At 50.1% G+C, this 17,243-nt stretch overlaps 1 protein-coding gene across 1 annotated transcript; it reads left to right on the top strand.

The window, feature by feature from the left end:
* The first annotated feature begins 12,286 nt into the window (after positions 1–12,286).
* GDF7 (growth differentiation factor 7) lies at positions 12,287–16,758 on the top strand. Its single transcript, XM_061372360.1, has 2 exons — positions 12,287–12,689; positions 15,133–16,758. Exons 1-2 carry the CDS (start codon positions 12,365–12,367, stop codon positions 16,053–16,055), a joined length of 1,248 nt encoding a protein of 415 aa, XP_061228344.1. The 5' UTR covers positions 12,287–12,364; the 3' UTR covers positions 16,056–16,758.
* The last annotated feature ends 485 nt before the right edge of the window (positions 16,759–17,243 follow it).

Below are 17,243 nucleotides of genomic sequence, written 5' to 3'. Positions count from 1 at the left end.
GACTCCAGGACTGAGAAATTAAGGGAACAGTTGTCCTTGTCCCTTCAGCCCTGGCTGGGACATGGAAAAATCATGTTTGCAACAGGTAGCCTTCTGCCACTTGTGCTGAAGGAGTGCTCACCAGCCATCTTCTGCAGGTTCTGAGTTCCCATAAAGGGTTAAAATGAGGAAGAAAACCCTCCCAAGGCCTGTTAAAATGCTGAGTGATTTGTGGCTGGGGTCTGTTCATTCAGTTTGATGCAAATTTAATGCAGCCCTACAGTTTAATCCCTTCTCTGTTCCCCATGAGGGCACAAGGGGATGGGGGTCTCCATCAGGGCCTAGGTGTGACCCCATGAACTCATCCCGGGGCCACGTCTATCTCTTGTATGCTGAGTAGGGACCAGCTCTTGCAGTACTGCATCTCTGCCTGGGTGTGATTCTTGGCAGCCCATGGATTTATTTTTCATCTCCCCCAAGACAGCAGGCAGACAGCAGTGAGTTTATAAGCCGGGGGGGGATTGTCCACCAATTTTTGATACCCTGGCAGAGGACTTTGTCTGTAATCATGGCAGGATGAGAAGAAATCAGAGCTGTGCTTAGGGTATAGTAAATAAAATGGGGGAGGAGAGCAAAAGCAAGAGCAGAGGAACATGTTTAAAACCAAAATAAATTCACTATGAAAACACAGTTGAAGAGCTGAACATGAAACTTTTTTCAGTCTTGATTCATATTGGGAGAAATACAATCTTATTGAATTACTGAAAAAAAGCTGCACTAGAGTAATAGGATTCCAGTGAGGTGGCCAATCACTTACCACACCTAACACTACTTGTTTTTGGATGACAATTACAAAACCCAGATGTGAACCACTAGGAGATTTTGTTAGGACTGGGCTTCTCTGTGAGTTTCAAAGGTAGCCAAAATGGTAGATTTAAAGTTCAATCTTGTTATATGATGTGGTAAGGTTGTTGATAGCTTGTCAAGGCAGTCTTTTAATCTACACACCTCCTAAACTCAAGATAGATTTATTCTGGTGAGAAGGAAGGAGACTTATATAGCTGTTCTTCATTATGCTTCATGCTTTCCCCCCTTTAAACAGTTAACCTGTAATATTATGAACCACATGTCAGGAATAGTCTAGTAGAAATGACAGGTAATCCCTGCTGAAAGATAAGCTTAGTTCTTGAACTGCTGAAACTCTGAAATTGAAATTCCACCTCTCAAGTCTGGTGGTCCTAGGTAAACCATGGATAAATTTCATGGTACCCAGTAAGGAAGAAAAGATGAGATTTCTTAGTTTGCCCCAGTTGAATAAAACCAAGTCTTAAAATACAGAAAATTGTCTGTATTATTAAAAAATCACATCTACAGTAGATAGATACAGCAACCATTCCCTCCCAAAATGGTGGTATTTGAGTAGCTGACTTTTTACATAGATGCAATGAAATGAGTATCTCCCCCAGACCAAGGAAATATGAAGGGTTAGTGATTGCACAAATTTCCAGGTAAATTCCCAGATATGTTGCCAAGTTTTTCAAGTACCTCTTCACCACACACCTGACCTAAGCTGTTGCCCAAGGACTTCACCTTGATTTCCCTCACTCACACCAAATATGTGTGTTTATGTCCATGCTAATTTATTTAGTTGGAGATAAACAAGAGCCCAAGATCTGCTTGGCTTTGGTACTGACTCCTGATTACTCATTTCCTTTGTGACATGTGGAGATGACTCCCTTTATGCAGATCCTGCTTGCAGGAGTAAGAAAAGGCCAAGGTTCATGGACATGCAGGATCCTTTGCTGAACAACTCATCACAATGCAGTCTGAGCCAGTCAAGTTAGAACTGGATAGATTTTGTTCCTGATTTCTTTCTAAAATTAGGAAACATTTCTGGGACATTGTTGGAACAATTCCTTCATTTTATGAGTGATTCTGGACCTCACTGAAATTCTCCCAATTGGAAAAATTGCAGCTTTCTGAATTAGCAAGGAAAGAAGGGGCTAGGAGGGAAGAGGGTGTTAGTATGCTGTTCTTTAACATCTCTTCCTAAAAAAACAAGGAATATGCAATTGCTTTGTCTGCCACTCCTTCTGTCTGCCAGTCTAGCTGTCTGCTCGCAATCTAATAACATTGTAATAACCCGATGACAAATTTTACCCAAATACAACAAAAGACGAGCTGACTGGACAGCTTACAGCTCTTCCAACTATTGTAACATGCTGGCAGCTCAATATGCGAGTGGCCGACATTTGTGTCCCTCTAAGGGAAAGCCTGAAACAGAAAACTCTTTTGATTTGGCTTGCCAGTAGATCAATTGCTTCTTGTGCACCTCCAGCGTGGGACGAAAGTATAAGGGAAGAGCAACACAGATTTTTTGTTAGACTGAGTTGCATTAGTTCTGCTGCTTTGTTTTCAATTCAAGATAACCAGTTTGGCAGATGCTATGACACAGATTGCAATGACCCAACCATTCTTTGGTGACAGTAAGCCAGAACAGAATTACCCAGTTGTCCAAGGAGATCTGTAAGTATGCCTCTGTCTCACAGCACAACCAGTACAACCTATCTTGTCAACCAGTTCTTCACACATAGCCACAGTAGGAAGGTGAATATCTTTCCAGGTCAATGTAATTCAGGAGCTGAGTTTTGCTCACAAAAACAATGTTGTTTTACAACAAACATTTCAAGTCAGATGCTCTAACTCTTACTTAGAAAGTGGCTGGCAGTCAGACTCTGGGTTTCAACAGGTCATGGACATGGGCTTCTGAAATATGTGGGTTTTAATGAAGGTATTAGTGATTGCAATTGTAAAGGTGTTATAAAGCAGTAGCATTTTACCTATCCAGTTACACATAGTGAGATGATTCTTGCTTAAAATCAGATTGTGATCTGCTCAGCATCTTCCTCTGTGCTAATCTGGTGGATTGTCCTTGCAGTCAGGAGAGAAATGGGACACATTTCTGGGAGCACTAGAGTCTGTTTCAGGTGCTCATTTGATGATGATTTATGCCCTAAATTTTCCTACTTTTCTCCAGTAGCTGTCAGGGGAATATAGCAACTAGTTTAGGTGTTCAGGTCTTAACTCAGCTGTTCAGCTATAGTTTAGTGCCATTGAAGAGACCTTGGTGTATCCCACATGGGCTCCAGCTGCTGCTCTAGAGAGCTGCAGGCTTGCATCACCAGGCAGATGTCTTGGATCTCTGATACATTTCAGTGTACAGTGTCTATGTCTAGGCAATGGAATGAGGCCTAAATGGTTGAAATTCATGACCTTAGAAGCAAGTGTTCACCACACTGATGCCCTCATGTGCATTAAATATATATACACTTACTACAGTAATTGAAAAACAAGTCACTACAGTCTCTGGAGCTTAATAAGTGGTACAGCTCATGCGTGTCTAGCAAATCTTACATTTACATTGTAGATCAAGTGAAATGAATCCATCCTAAATGCTTCTTTATTACACTTCTCTGGACCAGTAACTACTAAAATGATATCGTATGACTGTTGGAGATTTTGTGGAAATGGATGATTGTCCTTGAGGAAAACACAGCTTTATAGACAGATGTAGGCATTTATGGTACAATGGCATAGCACACAATTTGGATAGTTTTCTCAATTTATCAGCTTTCTGTAATGCAAGAAGTAGCAACCACCACCTGGTGAGAGAAACAGTCAGGCTGAAGAGAATGGAAATGAATTCTCCTTGAGAGACCATCCTTGAGAGATCACCTTGTTCTAGCTGGTCCTACAACCAGCTGTATCCATTTCGTCTTCAAATGATTGAAGTATCTGCTGAAATCAGTCACTCAGGTGTTCAAAGCTACAGTTACAAAACCATAATGGTAAATGCTACCCAAGCACTACAGAGTCAGGTGAATTGGTCAGGGAAGTAATGTGCTGAGTAAGGAAGTAGAAAGAGAGACCCAGGAATCATGGAAAGAATTGTTTTCATGGGAGGTGCTCTTCCTTCCTGAGAACCCATCAGGAATGTCCATACTGACCCTGTGCAAGGTTGGAAGTATATCTATAGTACCTACAGTATTTCTTTAACCCTCTGCCCAAAGTGCTTGCAAGAGCAAGGATCCATTTCTACAGAGAGGGAAAAACTAAAATGTGAGGGAGTGTTGCTGTCCCAAGGCTCCAGCCAGTGATGGCAGTGCTCTTCATTGCTCTTGCTGCCGACTTCTCAGCTCCTCACCAAATACCAAGAGTCTGGACATTCTTTCTTCTGCTGCTGTTTTTTTTTGTATAGCTAAGGTTCACCCAAACCTTGCTGGAATAAGCTTTTGAAGGAATAAAAGCAAGACTATGGATAATCTTTACAATGGCCTAGGTTTCCTACACGCAAGCCATCAGCTACCCTGCCTTGGTCTCCAGAGTCTCCAGCACTCCATTTATACAAGTAAACTAAATAATGCTGGGGAGCAGTGTCGTTGTCCCATTGTCACATTGTCAATAGTGATATCCCTGGTATGCCCTCAGCCTAAGGCTCTGTTGAAAGGCTCCTGGGGACAGTTTGGTTGTTAACACAGGCAAGGGACCATTCTCAAATGACAGCTTGTACATGGCCATTGGCCTTGGAGGCTACAGGAACTTGGCCATGTGGAATGGGCTGATTCACAGCACTTGACCTTGGTGCCAAGGGGTGGTGTTACAAACATTTAATTTATCTGCATATATGTAGCTCTGTTCCACAATTACATCTACCTGGAGACCTCACAGATCGAGTTTTTACATTCACAGCCTGTCCTGTAAATGCTGTATCTGCAAGCCTTCACTGTAAAGAGGAAAATACTACTGAGAAGATTCAGGGCTGGGTTCACTTGCAGTTTCCACATCAGTAAATCAAGGTCTAGGAAAACTTTTAATTGTCCCTGTGCCTTTGGCTCTTATTAAAACTGTCAGTTCAGACTTCATCTGTGCTGCAGGGTGAAGCCCTGCAGAAAGGATAGAGGCGGAATTTAACACCTCCCTGTTCCAAATGCAAACCAGCAGCTGCCTGCCAGACACTCATTTTGTTTCATACAGAAGCCCATCATATCAAATAATTTTTTGCTGTGCTTTTCTTCTGGCCATGGAGTGGGGACCCCAAATAGCCTATTTTGACTTACTAAGCTGGTGGGATCAGTGTGAACCGCAGAAAAAGGCAGAGCTCCCCATAAACTGCTGAAGTGACCCACACAGTGGTGGGGTCTTCAAAAATTTTAATTGTATTGGTAAGTCCTATATTACATATTTTTTCCTGCTAAAATCTGATGATCTTCTCATAAGGAAATGTGCTTTGTGCAGGTACTAAAATAGGCACTTGGTGTCTCTCTTCAGGCTTCAGGGCACCCAAGAAATCCACGTGGTGGTGGTAGAGGAGGTAGACAGTGTAGGAAAGCCCCATTCTTTTCTGAGGTGTGAATTTCTCAGGTGGCACCAGATGCTCACATTTAAGCACCTGAGATGGTCTTAGGTGCATGAACCTGCTTGTGAGTGTTTGGGTGGACAGGAGCAGGCAAGTGGGCAAGGCAAAGCACACATGTTGGCCTGTATCAGATATGAAAGGCAGAAACTTATATTGCCTAAATACTGATGTCAGCACAACCCACACCAACTTGCAGTCTGTGTGAAGAGCTGTGGCCAGACAGTTGTGAACACATGCCACTGTAATGTATTAGCAACTGAAGGTCCTTGCTAATAGAGCATTTTACATCCCAATGCATGTCAATGGCTTCGTCCATGCAGTTCTCACTGCCCACAGAGATGTCTTAAAATTTAGTGCGAGCACTAAATAAATGTGCAGGGGCTGCAGGATTTGAGGGAGGTATCCACATAATGTGTTCCTGTTCACAGCCAGTTTTCCACCTCCCTTTCTTATATACAGTACCCGCTTGTACTGGGCTGCTTTTCCATGTGTTTCACAGCCTAAGGGGAGAGAAATCAGTGTGAGTGTCTTCCAAACTGCAAATGCCTTCACATTTCATCTCCTCACACGGAGGCTTGCTGCTGTAAATCCCTTCACCGAGAGATGGTGCTCCTGCCCTGGGAGTGATCCCTCCCTGAAAGCCCGGGTACCCCTGATACTCCGCGTGCTGCTGGTGCTCAGTCCTGCTGCATCCACCAGCCTCTCTGCTGAGGTGGGTCAGGATGGCCCTGTGGGACGATTTCTTCTCCTCTGAGCTTCTCATGCTGAAGGAGAAAGAGGCCCAGGGCATGAAATGTCTACAGAAAAAAAAAAAAAAAAGTTGGAAAAGGCAAACTGGAAAAGGAAACAAAAAATTGGACAGGACAAGCAGCCAGAAGATACAGTGGTGGTAAAAAGTACTTATGAGCTTCTTAGTTTGCCCAGTGGTCTATGCTGGTTTCTGGGAGACATTTCAAATGAGAAGCATCCCTCCTAACTGCCAGGTGCCTGGCCCAAATCACCCATGCTTGTTGCAGAAGGACATGCTGCCCTGGCAAGAAGGTCAGGGAGACATAGTTTTGAAAGGAGTGACCCAGACCATGCAAACTTGCACTCAAACAGGACTTTGGACCACATCCTTTTCCCCACCCAGCCACACACCTTCCTCCACACCACCTCCCCCTCACAGCCCAGAGAGCAGCAGGCACAGAGGAGTGAAAGGAGGAGGCTAGGACTGGAGCTGAAGGGTTGGCAAGTCTGCTCTGGCCCTCTCTGCATGCCTCATCTGGCACCCATAGCTTGTTGGTGGTCCCAGAGTCAAGGAAACTGAAGTTGAGACCTCCAACTAGGTATCTGGCATTGTTAGCTGCACTTGGGTGGGATGCATCCACCTGTTGATTCCTGCTGAAGGTGATGTTCCCCAAAGGGAGGGAAATCAGTTCTTGGGCAAAGAACTTTCTTTGCCAGGCCCCTGTCACCTTGGAGAACTACTGAGCTGACATTAAGGACTTCAGAGTTTAGCTCCATTTGACTGGTTTGCAGTGGAAAATAAAGCATGGGATTAAGAGCATTGAAGTAGATGAGAGAGCAAAAGTAGCTGTCTGACAAGGAACAGACAATAGCAAAGAATGGAAAGATAACCTAAAGGGGGAGAAAAAAACATCTTCCTTTCATATTCATAGCAGTTCATAGCATCTGCATCCAGGAAGTTAGGAGTGAGCCAAAACTGGACTTCTTGGTCAAACTTTGCATTGGGACAGAAAGCAAAGGGCTTGATTTTGGTACAGAGTAATTCTCTGTCTCAGGTGGCAGAGAAGTGAGAGCGACATGACAGCCTTGAGTGGTGCTGGCTGGGGAGGAATGGGGAGAGGGCAGAGAAGGGTTTCCTGGGAATAGGCAGGAACTGGAAGGATCAGGGTGAAGTACTGTATGCAATGCTCCTTTTCTGATGCTCCCTTTGGGTTCCTGCTGGCACACTCTCCCATCCAGGTCTCCTCTTCAGGACTGGCTGAACACCCCAGACCTGAGGGGCCTTTGCAAAGGGATGGGAGCTGGAGGGTAAGAAGTTGGAGGGAAACACAATAATCTGGGAAATGGGTGAGAGAAAAAGCAGCTGAGTGAAGATTAAAGGGTAAAATACATAAAAAATAAGTAAGTGTGGAGCAGATCTTGAGGAGAGCTGTAGGAGAGCACTTCCCTGGTGACATCTCACATGGGCAGCCAGGGACAGAGAGGCAGATGATGTCTTTCTGTATAGGCAGACCAAATCTTCTGTAACAGCTCTCTCAGCTGGGCTCTTTGGTTAATGCTGTAGGAATTGCTTCCTGGAGGTATGGCTCTTCCTCCAGTAGCTATTAATGGGAGGAAGGTGATCAGTTACACTGAGAAAGAAGCCAAAATTAAGCAAGGTGAATCTCACCTCTTATGACCAGATGCTAACCTGAACTACCACTGTAAAGACATTCTGCACCTGTGCTTTCTCAAATTACCTGCTAACTCTGCACTTTTAAAAAGGCAAATGGGCTTTTAAATATTTGTAAATCAACTGAGCACTCAACTGTGTTTTGACTTGCTATCTTCAGGTGGCTTATGACAGACCCTCTTGGCCAGATGCTGTATTAGGACAATTTTCCCCCTAGGGGAATGGAAAGTCTAATCCAAGAAGCTTTTATGTTTCCAGAAGGACTGAGCTCTCAGTAAAGCATTTCCATAAGTCTCCTGTCCCCTAGGTAGAGTACAGTGTTTAAACAGAAAGTGATGTGAGACCAGCACAGCTTTAGGCATCCAGATTGTGGTGACATAAGGTCTCTGGACTGGAAGGAAAGCAGCCCAGTGGGGTCTGTGAATCCATCTGATGTTTCCTATGTGGACTTCATACCTTGATTTGTCTTATCTTCCCTGGCTATCCTTGTGCAGACAATCAGGATGAATTCAGGTTGGCTTCAGTTTAAGTAAGTTTTGGAAGGAGTTGCTGGAAGATTTGGAAAGAAAATGATGCTGTTGCTTGGTTACTTGCTGAGCTGGCCTTGCCATCACTTGTAGCCATCTCGCTAGAAGACATTTGTTAAGTGAAGCCACAAGAGGCTTCTTGTGTGGTCACTGCATGAAAACATACTCTTCCAAATACCCACTAGCATCAGTATTCTGACCGCTCTGAACCTGCTCAAGACTCACTTGACTTAACTAATGGAAACAGCCATGAACACCTCCAGTTTTGAAGTGTGGAGGGGGGTTGTCACTGCAGTTTATTTTTATTCCATCAAAAAGTGCTGATGACAGAAAAGGTGAACATTTGTGGAGGTACAGGGTTGTGGGAACATAGCTGTAACATCAGGTACAAGGTTATTGCTTGGGGAATTCCGTTCTGTCTCAGTTTCCTCCTTTGAGAAGTGGTCTTCCACAGCTGGTGGGGTTCTGATTAAATCAAATACCTTATTCTTTCCTTTGCTGAAGAGTATCGGTAAGGCAGCCCTTCTCTGGCAGGCAGGAGTGTCAGGCTGGGACCTTGCCCACAGTTGCAAAAGAGGATTCAGCCATGGTAGGAGAGTCCACCTACCCAGAACTCAACCTCATGCATAGAAATGAAATCTCCTGGGGACTGAGAGAGGCATCAGAGGGAGAGAGACTGTGACAGAGGGGACAAACCAAGGGTCAGCCAGGCAGGAACAATTTCTTCATGATCCCAAAAGAATCAGTATCCTGAAAATGTTCCCAGTAAAAAAAACCCAGGCTTGGTGAGCTGACTGCCCTCTTCTTTCCAAAAAAAACCACTCAAAAGGGACCACTGGTGAAGGAAGGGATAGACCATGGTAGGACATTGTGTGAGCTGTTAAGGTCCTGAGCATAGAGCCATTGGCTTTGTGTTATTGGGGACAGGTTCTTAGCAAAAAATTGGAGGCAAATGTGGCCCTTCATTTTCATCTTAGGTTCTGGCAGACTTGTGGTTCTTTTAATACTTAGTGAACAGGGTAATGGGACAGTTTCAGAACTGTGTTTTTGAGTCCGTGCTGGAGGTACCCACAGGATTTGTAAGTGTAAAAGCAAAGAGAGATCAAGTGAGTGAGCAGGGCTGGAGGCACTGTCACCACACTGGTTGAGGGCCAATGGGCAGAAGAATATAGCTGTGCCCACAGAAGTAGGGAGTGCCCTCAAAGAGGAACAAGTCTATTGCTGGTGAAGCTGAACGGACATAAAATCTCCCTTTTCTGTATAAACTTGCTAATTGAGCTGTAAAATAAAACTGCAGCCCTTCCTCTCCAATTTCTGCTGCTGCAGCAGAGTGCTAATTTGGTTTTGGAAGGGGGCTGGTGGAAGGTGGCACTTTGCCAGTGTGAAATTATGCACAAAAGGTTTTCAGGGAGCCCATCCTTGGAGCAGGGAAGGGCTGGGGGCAGGAGCTGCTGTGCTGCTGCACAGGGCTGGAGCGGCATGGGAAGGTCCTGCAGCTGGGCTGGGCTGGGCTGGGCTGGTGAAAATTCAAACAAGCCCAAAAGGGTTTAGACAAAGCTGCAATGGAGAACAGATGGGAAACTCAGTGCTCGTGCACCTCGACAGACTCTGCATGGTTCAGAGGATGGGCTGAGGGATTTCATGTCTTCCTTCCAGCACAGCCGTGTAGGATTTGCCTCTTGGGTCTGTGTCAGTGCCACCTGGTGCGGGCATGTGTGCCTGGTGCATGCAGACATGTATGTGCGTGTCGCTTTGGGTTCTGTGGGCTATGTGCGTGCCGTGTTTGGGTCTGCACGCAGGCGGTGAGGACAGGGATTTGGCTCTCATCACCCAGCAGCAACAGAGGTCTGCCATGAGGATGGCTGTGCACAGGGATGAGGAGGAACCTACTGCTCGGCTCTGATGGCTTGAACCAAGCAGGCATTTGCCCCTGCTGCTCACATTGGGATCTGAGAGGAGGACTGGTCTGGGGCAGTGGAAGAAAAACCAGAGGGCACAGCCTGGCTCTGTTGCATCAGTGTAATTTTTTATTTTTAAAAGATGTACAGAAAAAAGGCAGAGACACTTCCACTCCCTGGGGGTTCGGTGATGCCTGGCATCCCTCACATGTGGCAGGTCTATACACCCACCACACACGAGGATATACAGCTTTGGGTGGCCCAGGGCACAGCCCAGGCTCACCACTTTTATACCTTTCACTGTTTCCCATGAAACTGACTGCATGAAAGATTCCAGGCAGGATGCTCCAGAAACCATTGCAAGCACAGAGTTTTATGGATAGACTCATCTGCCCATTTTCTAAAGCTTGGCAGCCCTTCTGACCTCACCATTTTCTGCTCATCTTTTGGTCCCTTCCCTGAGAAGCACTGGGGAGGGAGCACTGCTGTTCCCTGTTGCAGGGTCACTGATGATGGGTCTGGGGTGGGTGTTGGAGGTGGGATTGAGAGGTGCAGGGCAGGACAGCGTTTTCCAACCTTCTCCATGTGCGGGAAGGGCTCCCTGCGCACTCAGCTGCCTGCTCTGGTGCTGTGAGGGCACTCACCTGGGGTCCCAGCAACCTGCCCATGGGGTAGTGAGGCAGCCATTACTCACTGATGCTTTCTTAAAGTGACCTTTAGTGTCTGAACAGCATTGGGCTGGATTTAGTAAGGGGCTGACAGAAGAAAAACAGTTAATGAAGCCTTCCTCTGTGGGCCCTTCCTCTGCCTCCTGCCCCAGAAGCTGGGTCAGGGCTTCTAGTGGTCACTGGCTGCTGGGTGCAACTGCCAGCAGCCCCATGCAAGGCCCTGTGCAAGCCATGCAATATCATTCAAACACTGTGCAAGCCCCTTGTGAACACTTCACAAGGTGCTGAATGAGGCATGCAAATGACTTTGCTCCAGAGCATCCCACACAGTGCGGGACAGGGACTTCTCGGGACGCTGCCACGGAAGCTGCCCCCACTGCTCGGCACTGTTTTCGTGTGGAGCAGATCCACTGGCTGGCATTAGAGACCTGCTCACCACACTGTGACAAAGCACCTGTAGAATTACAGCAGACAGAAAACCTAGAGGCTGCAGTGACAAACGCTCGTGAGAAGCGATTGTTTGGGGGGAGAGGAAAAAAACCCGTGTTTGTTTTGGCAAAACACCCACATTCCTTCAAATAAATCATCGCAGCACTTGTTTTTGTATTTGCAGAGAAATCGCAACAGACATAACCAGGGACTTAAAGAGGCTTGAAATAACATCCTAGTAAATACCCCATGTTGTTATTTCAATCGAGACCCGAGGAAACATCTGAATTTTACCAAGGAAACCCTCCGTGCACGAGAAAACATCAGCCCGCAGCCCTGCAGGGGCTTTGTTTTGCTGCGTTGTCAGCCTCCCGAGGCGGAATTAGCGGTGCTGGAGGAGGCGCGGAGCAGCGCGCAGCCAGGGCACCCGGGGCCGCCCCGCAGCCGGTCTCTCTGCTCTCCTCCGGCCGCTCCCGCCTCGCTCGGCCGCACTATCGTCTGCGGACCACGGGGGGAATTGGCGGTGGGGTGTCCCGCTCCAATGCGGGGCAGGGGGTCCTGTCAAAATGTGCGGTTCCGAAGCGGAGGCGGGACTGCCCCGTCTCCACTAAGGGACCGTGTTCCCCCACCAAAGGATGGGGTGGCTGGTGACAACCCCCCCATGAGGGGAGAAGTTTCCCCTTCCAATGCGGGGCGGGTGTTCCCCCTTCAGGAGCATGCTTCCCCACGAATAGAGGTGGTGGTGCCTCCCGTCAAGCCCCGGCGGGGGCCGTCGTCCACATGGGCCGGGTAAGGAGAGGTGCGGGTGCCCCCGCAAGGGGGTCCTGGGGGGTCTCACCTGCCGGCGGAGGCGGGGCGGGGACTGGGGCGAGGGCGGTGCTTCGCCGGGGCGTGGCGGGTGGCCGGCAGGGGGCGCTTCCGCGGCGGCGGGCGGCGGCGGTGGCAGCGGTGGCGGCGGCGGCGGCGGGCGAAGACGATGTTCAAAAGCGGGCGGGGAGCGGCGGCGGCAGCAGCACAGCGCCGAGCACCGGCACCGGGCCGCCGCCATGCGCCTCCGCGCCGCCACTGCCCTCTGCCTCTGCCTGCTGGGCGCCTGCCGCCTCCGCCGCGGGCTGGAGGCCGCCGCTGTGCGCGGACCGTCGGCGGCCGCTCCCCAGCGACCCTCGGCAGCCGCGCCTTCCTCCGCCTCCTCCTCCTCCTCCACCGCCGCCTCCCCCTTCTCCTCCCTGCCGCGGAGGGACAGGGCTCTCCGCAACGGCACTGTGGTGCCGCACCACTACATGGTGGCCCTCTACCAACGTCTGGCCGCCCGCCGTGTCCCCGGCCGCCGCGCCGACACGGTGACGGGCTTCGCGGAGCGGACGCGCAGCGGTGAGTGCGGGACGCGCGTCCCTCCGCACAGCGTGGAGCTCGGCGGAACAGCTGGGACGGGGCTGGCCGCCGGGACCCCGCCGTCGGGCGTGAGGGAGGACCATGGTCGGTCTGATTATGATGGGGTTTATGAATGGGCTTGGGAATGAGGATGGGGCTTGGAGAGGGGCTTGAGGATGAGGATCGGTCTTGGGAACGAATTTGTGATGGAAAGAAAATTGTGCGTTGACTTGGGGATGGATTTGTGGCTTGTGCACGGGTGTGGGGATGTGGCTTCTGCATGGGCTTGGGTATGCAGACCGGGTTGTGTGTTACTTTGAGTACCTGTTTGAGGACGTGATTGCACACGGAGACGGATTTTACACGTTGATCTGAGGACCGGGTCGTGCCTGGGGTGGGTTGTGCGTGAGTGTGCATGTGGATGGGGCTTATGCCTTGGCTGGGAAGTGGGGTTGTGCGTTAGTTTGAGCACGGGGTGGTGGCATAGGACGGGGATGAGCTGGAGCTTAACGGGGTAGGGGTTGTGCATCACTTGTTAGACGGGAATGGAGCTGTTCATGAGTTCGATCATGGAAATGGGAACGAGTACAGGGATGGGGATGGGGCTGTGTATAGCCTGGGATTGGGGTCACGGTGGGGATAGTACCTGGAGCTGGGAAAGAGTTCCCGGTGGAGATAAAAGCTAGGGGGCTGTGCATGAGCCTGGGGTTGGGGATGGCGATGGGGATGCACACGCGGTCGGGGTAGAGAATGATGCTCGGGGCTGAGCGTGAGGGCAGTTCCCGGGACCTCCACCACTTTGGAAGACAGAAGCCCGAAAAGCTCCGTGGGGCACCGCGAAGGGAGCGGCTCAGCCCCGGGTGCCGCTGCCCTCCGGAGTGGCTCCCGCTGACCCGCCGTGAACTCGGCATCGCCGTCCTCTTCTCCCTCTCCCACCTCTTGTGGCTCCTTCATACCCTCGGGTCTGGTGATAATAATCAACTAACACATTTACTGACTTAACAATATATTTTATATAGATGTAATATATACATATATATATATAGAGAGAGAGAGAGAGAGAAGGTGGCTCGGCTGGGGAAAAATAAAATCCCGATCGAATAAAATAAAAAGACAAGCGGAAGAGCAGCTCCAGTCTCCCCCCGTGCCTGTCACCGGCTGCCCCGGGGTGGGAGAGCTGCGGTTGTTGGTGCGGAGCCGCCCGCAGCCCCCCAAGCCCCATCCCCAAACCCAGCAGGGCCGTATCCTCCCGGCAGCCTTGGTCGGGAGGGTTTGCCTTAAAGCTGGTGAGGAAACGGCGAGGAAGCAAGGCGGGACGGGGGGAGAATGCTGAGATGGGCGGGAGGACAGTGCCCGCCTTGGGAGAGCCGGGGGCAAACTGCGCGCAGGTCCTGGGAAGTTTCAGGGCAAAATGAAACCAGATGAACTTCTTCAAAGGGATCTCCTGACCTGCTCCTCAAGGGAAGTTTATATCTGCTTCTAAAATAGTAATAAAAATATTAATATCATAAAGGTAGTAATGGTAGTCATAATAACAGCAAATGATGGGCAGGAAAAGCTTTCCCACCCGAAGCGTGGTGCAGACTGCAGCTTAGGGCTCTGCCGGCAGTGGGTCGGGGGGCTTGGGCACAGCACAGCAGCGATGTTTGCAGATCAGATTTCTAGTTAGAGAGGGAGAAAATAAAAAACAACCCTTCCAGAACTCATTCATCTCTTCCCCCAACCCCACTTCATTTTTTTTCCTCTCCTTTTTTTTTTTTTTTTTTTTTTTCAAATTCACATTGAGCATATTTAATCAGTACCAGAAACTGCACAAGTCTGCGTCTGGGCTTTGGATCCACCAGAAACAGTGACGGATTAAAACTGGGCTCACGTTCAGCTTCTGGGAGCTCCTCTGTCAGACATGCTGGGGCACAGCGTCTGCGTCCCCGACGTGTGCCTGCGAATGAAAGATGTTCACAGCATTTCACTCGGCATGGCTGGGGCTGGGAGGGGTGTGTGACAGTAAGGGCAGAGAAATAGGTGACAACCTGCTGTTTGGGGGTGCAGCTGTGCCGTGCGTGTTCTGCTGGGGCTTCAGTGTCAAAACAGGAGAGTGATGCAGTTAGGGGCACTGGAACACCCGGGAGGACAGAGAGAAGTCTCAGCCACTTGTTTGAATTGATTCCTCCCTCTCTCTCTGCCTTTTCTCCCCGTTTTTTTTTTTTTTTTTTCTTTTTTTTTTTTTTTTTTTTTTTTTTTTGGTGCCTTCATCCAGGGTAATGTTCCTGGATGCAGGCTGTGTCCCTGCTGGGATGCTCCGTGAGCCCTGATGCAAGGCAGTGACCTCCCCCCTGAGCTCCGTGTCCCTTGTGCCTCTGTAAAGAAACCTTGGCTTCAGCTCGCTGGATTTTTATAGCTTTTTCCTCTTTTTTTTTGTTTGTTTTTGGTTTATCTCATGCAGATGCCTCCCCAGCAACTCTCGGGCAGCGATACCTCTTCGACATCTCCAGCTTGCCCGACACAGAGGAGGTGACGGGTGCGGAGCTGCGGATCCTGCGCGCCCTCCCCGAAAACCGGAGCTTGGCCCTGTCCCCCGAAGGCACGTTCCACCACCTCCTCCTGTTCACCTGCCCGAGCCAAGACGGTGAGGAGCCCCGGCTGCTGGACTCCAGGGCTGCAGACATTGTGGACACGGGCTTCTCCAGATGGGAGGTGTTTGATGTCTGGGAAGCGCTGCGGGATTGGAGGGAGAGGTCTCTCTCGGGCAAGCTGCTGTGCTTCCTGCTGAGGATCGTCTCGGATCAGTCGGGGCGGCTCCTGCCCCCCCGGCAGCTGGGATTCAGCAAGCCCCGGCCACAGCCTCACGAGAGAGCCCTGCTCGTGGCCTTCTCCCGCACCCAGAGGAAGGAGAACCTCTTCAAGGAGATCCGGGATAAGATTAAGGCCCTGGGCAGCCCCATCTTCTTGGAGCCCCCCGATCCCGACCAGGAGGCGTTCCCGAAGCGGAGGAAGAGACGGACCACCGTCGCCGCCCGGACGGGGGGCAGAGGCCACGGGAAGAAGGCGAAGACCCGCTGCAGCAGGAAGCCCCTGCATGTGAACTTCAAGGAGCTGGGCTGGGACGACTGGATAATTGCCCCCCTGGATTACGAGGCGTATCACTGCGAGGGGATCTGCGACTTCCCCCTGCGCTCCCATCTGGAGCCCACCAACCACGCCATCATCCAGACCCTGATGAACTCCATGGATCCGGAGTCCACCCCCCCCAGCTGCTGCGTGCCCTCCAAGCTCAGCCCCATCAGCATCCTCTACATAGACTCTGGGAACAATGTGGTTTACAAACAGTACGAGGACATGGTCGTGGAGACGTGTGGCTGCAGGTAGCAATTTCTGCAGCTCTCCCCCTCCCCTCCCTGACAAGCCCAGAGTAGTCCAGCAGCCTTACCCCATTTTATATATATAAATGCAAATATATATATATTAAAAATATATATATACACACATGCACACTTTGGTGTGTGCCTTTCCAAAAGCCAAGCTCAGAGCAGGTGTCCCCTGCCTTCGTGGGGCTGTCCCAGCCGTGAGCCTGGAAGATATGGGAGATGCCTTCCCCCAGACAGCGAGGCTGTAGCTTGTTCTGCCCCGGGCCCTCCCAAAGACAGTGTGACTCCCACCACCCCTGCTGGGTTTCCCGGGCTCAGCCAGAGGTGATAACGCTGTGGTGGGAGGCAGGGCTCCCGGCCTGGAGCTCCTGCCATCTCTGTGCCTTGCCTTCTCCCACCAGGCGGGGAGCAGAGCCCCTGGGAATGCCTTCTCAGCCTCCGAGCTCTTCCTGGTCCACTCCACTTGCTCAAGCTGAGCTGACACTTATTTCCCACAGGATTTGGAAAACATCTGGCTAAAATTGTCTCAGTGTGGGGGGATAACCTGGGAGGGGATGGAGTGGTGACTGCAGCAATGGGGCCAGGCCAGCATCACCCTCTGGCTGTGGAGGTGGGGTGGAAGTAAGTTTGGAATACTTTTATCTGCGTTAAAGGAGTTTTTCTGGCTTCCTTCACATCACTGCCCTGGGTTTGCAGGGGAAACAACAAGGGATTCCTGGGGAAAGGCAGGGTGTGGAGGGCGTGCGGCCATGGTGGGGTTGAAGTCATTTGGTACAGACCTGTTTGCAGCGGGGAGAGATTTGTTCTTCTGACACTGGGGATAGAAAAGGAGGTCCCTGTAACTGGAGGTGAGCAAGAGTTGGGGTTGAAGTAGAGCTCGTGCTTTCAGCAGAGGTGTGAACTGCCCTGGAAGGTGTTACCTGGGAATGCCCTGGTTCTGTGTGATCTGAAGGCTAGCTTTGCTGCTGATGTCCTGCAGGAGGTACTGGCTGGCTGGTCCCATTGCTTTATGGCAAAAACCCACCTTTCCAAGGCACAGCAGGAAATCAGCACCAGCATCAGGCCCACAAGTCCCACAGCTGTCCTCAGTGTGCTGGGAGAGAAGCTGAAGTCTGGAGTTCCCTGGGGAAGAGCAATTTTGCCTGAGTTCTTTTTCCAAATAATCTCTATAAAAGCACTAAGCTCCACC

The sequence above is a fragment of the Neopsephotus bourkii genome, unplaced genomic scaffold, assembly GCF_033783945.1.
Source record: "Neopsephotus bourkii isolate Nb327-2 ecotype Australia unplaced genomic scaffold, CSIRO-AGI_Nbou_v1 NB_1600, whole genome shotgun sequence".
Classification (NCBI taxonomy): Eukaryota; Metazoa; Chordata; class Aves; order Psittaciformes; family Psittacidae; genus Neopsephotus; species Neopsephotus bourkii.
This window is presented reverse-complemented; position numbering and strand designations above follow the sequence as displayed.

Coding starts and splice junctions, on each gene's coding strand:
- GDF7 (XM_061372360.1), top strand. CDS start 12,365: ATGCGCCTCCGCGCCGCCACTGCCCTCTGCCTCTGCCTGCTGGGCGCC. Junction 12,690..15,132: donor CGCGGAGCGGACGCGCAGCG/GTGAGTGCGGGA, acceptor TATCTCATGCAG/ATGCCTCCCCAGCAACTCTC.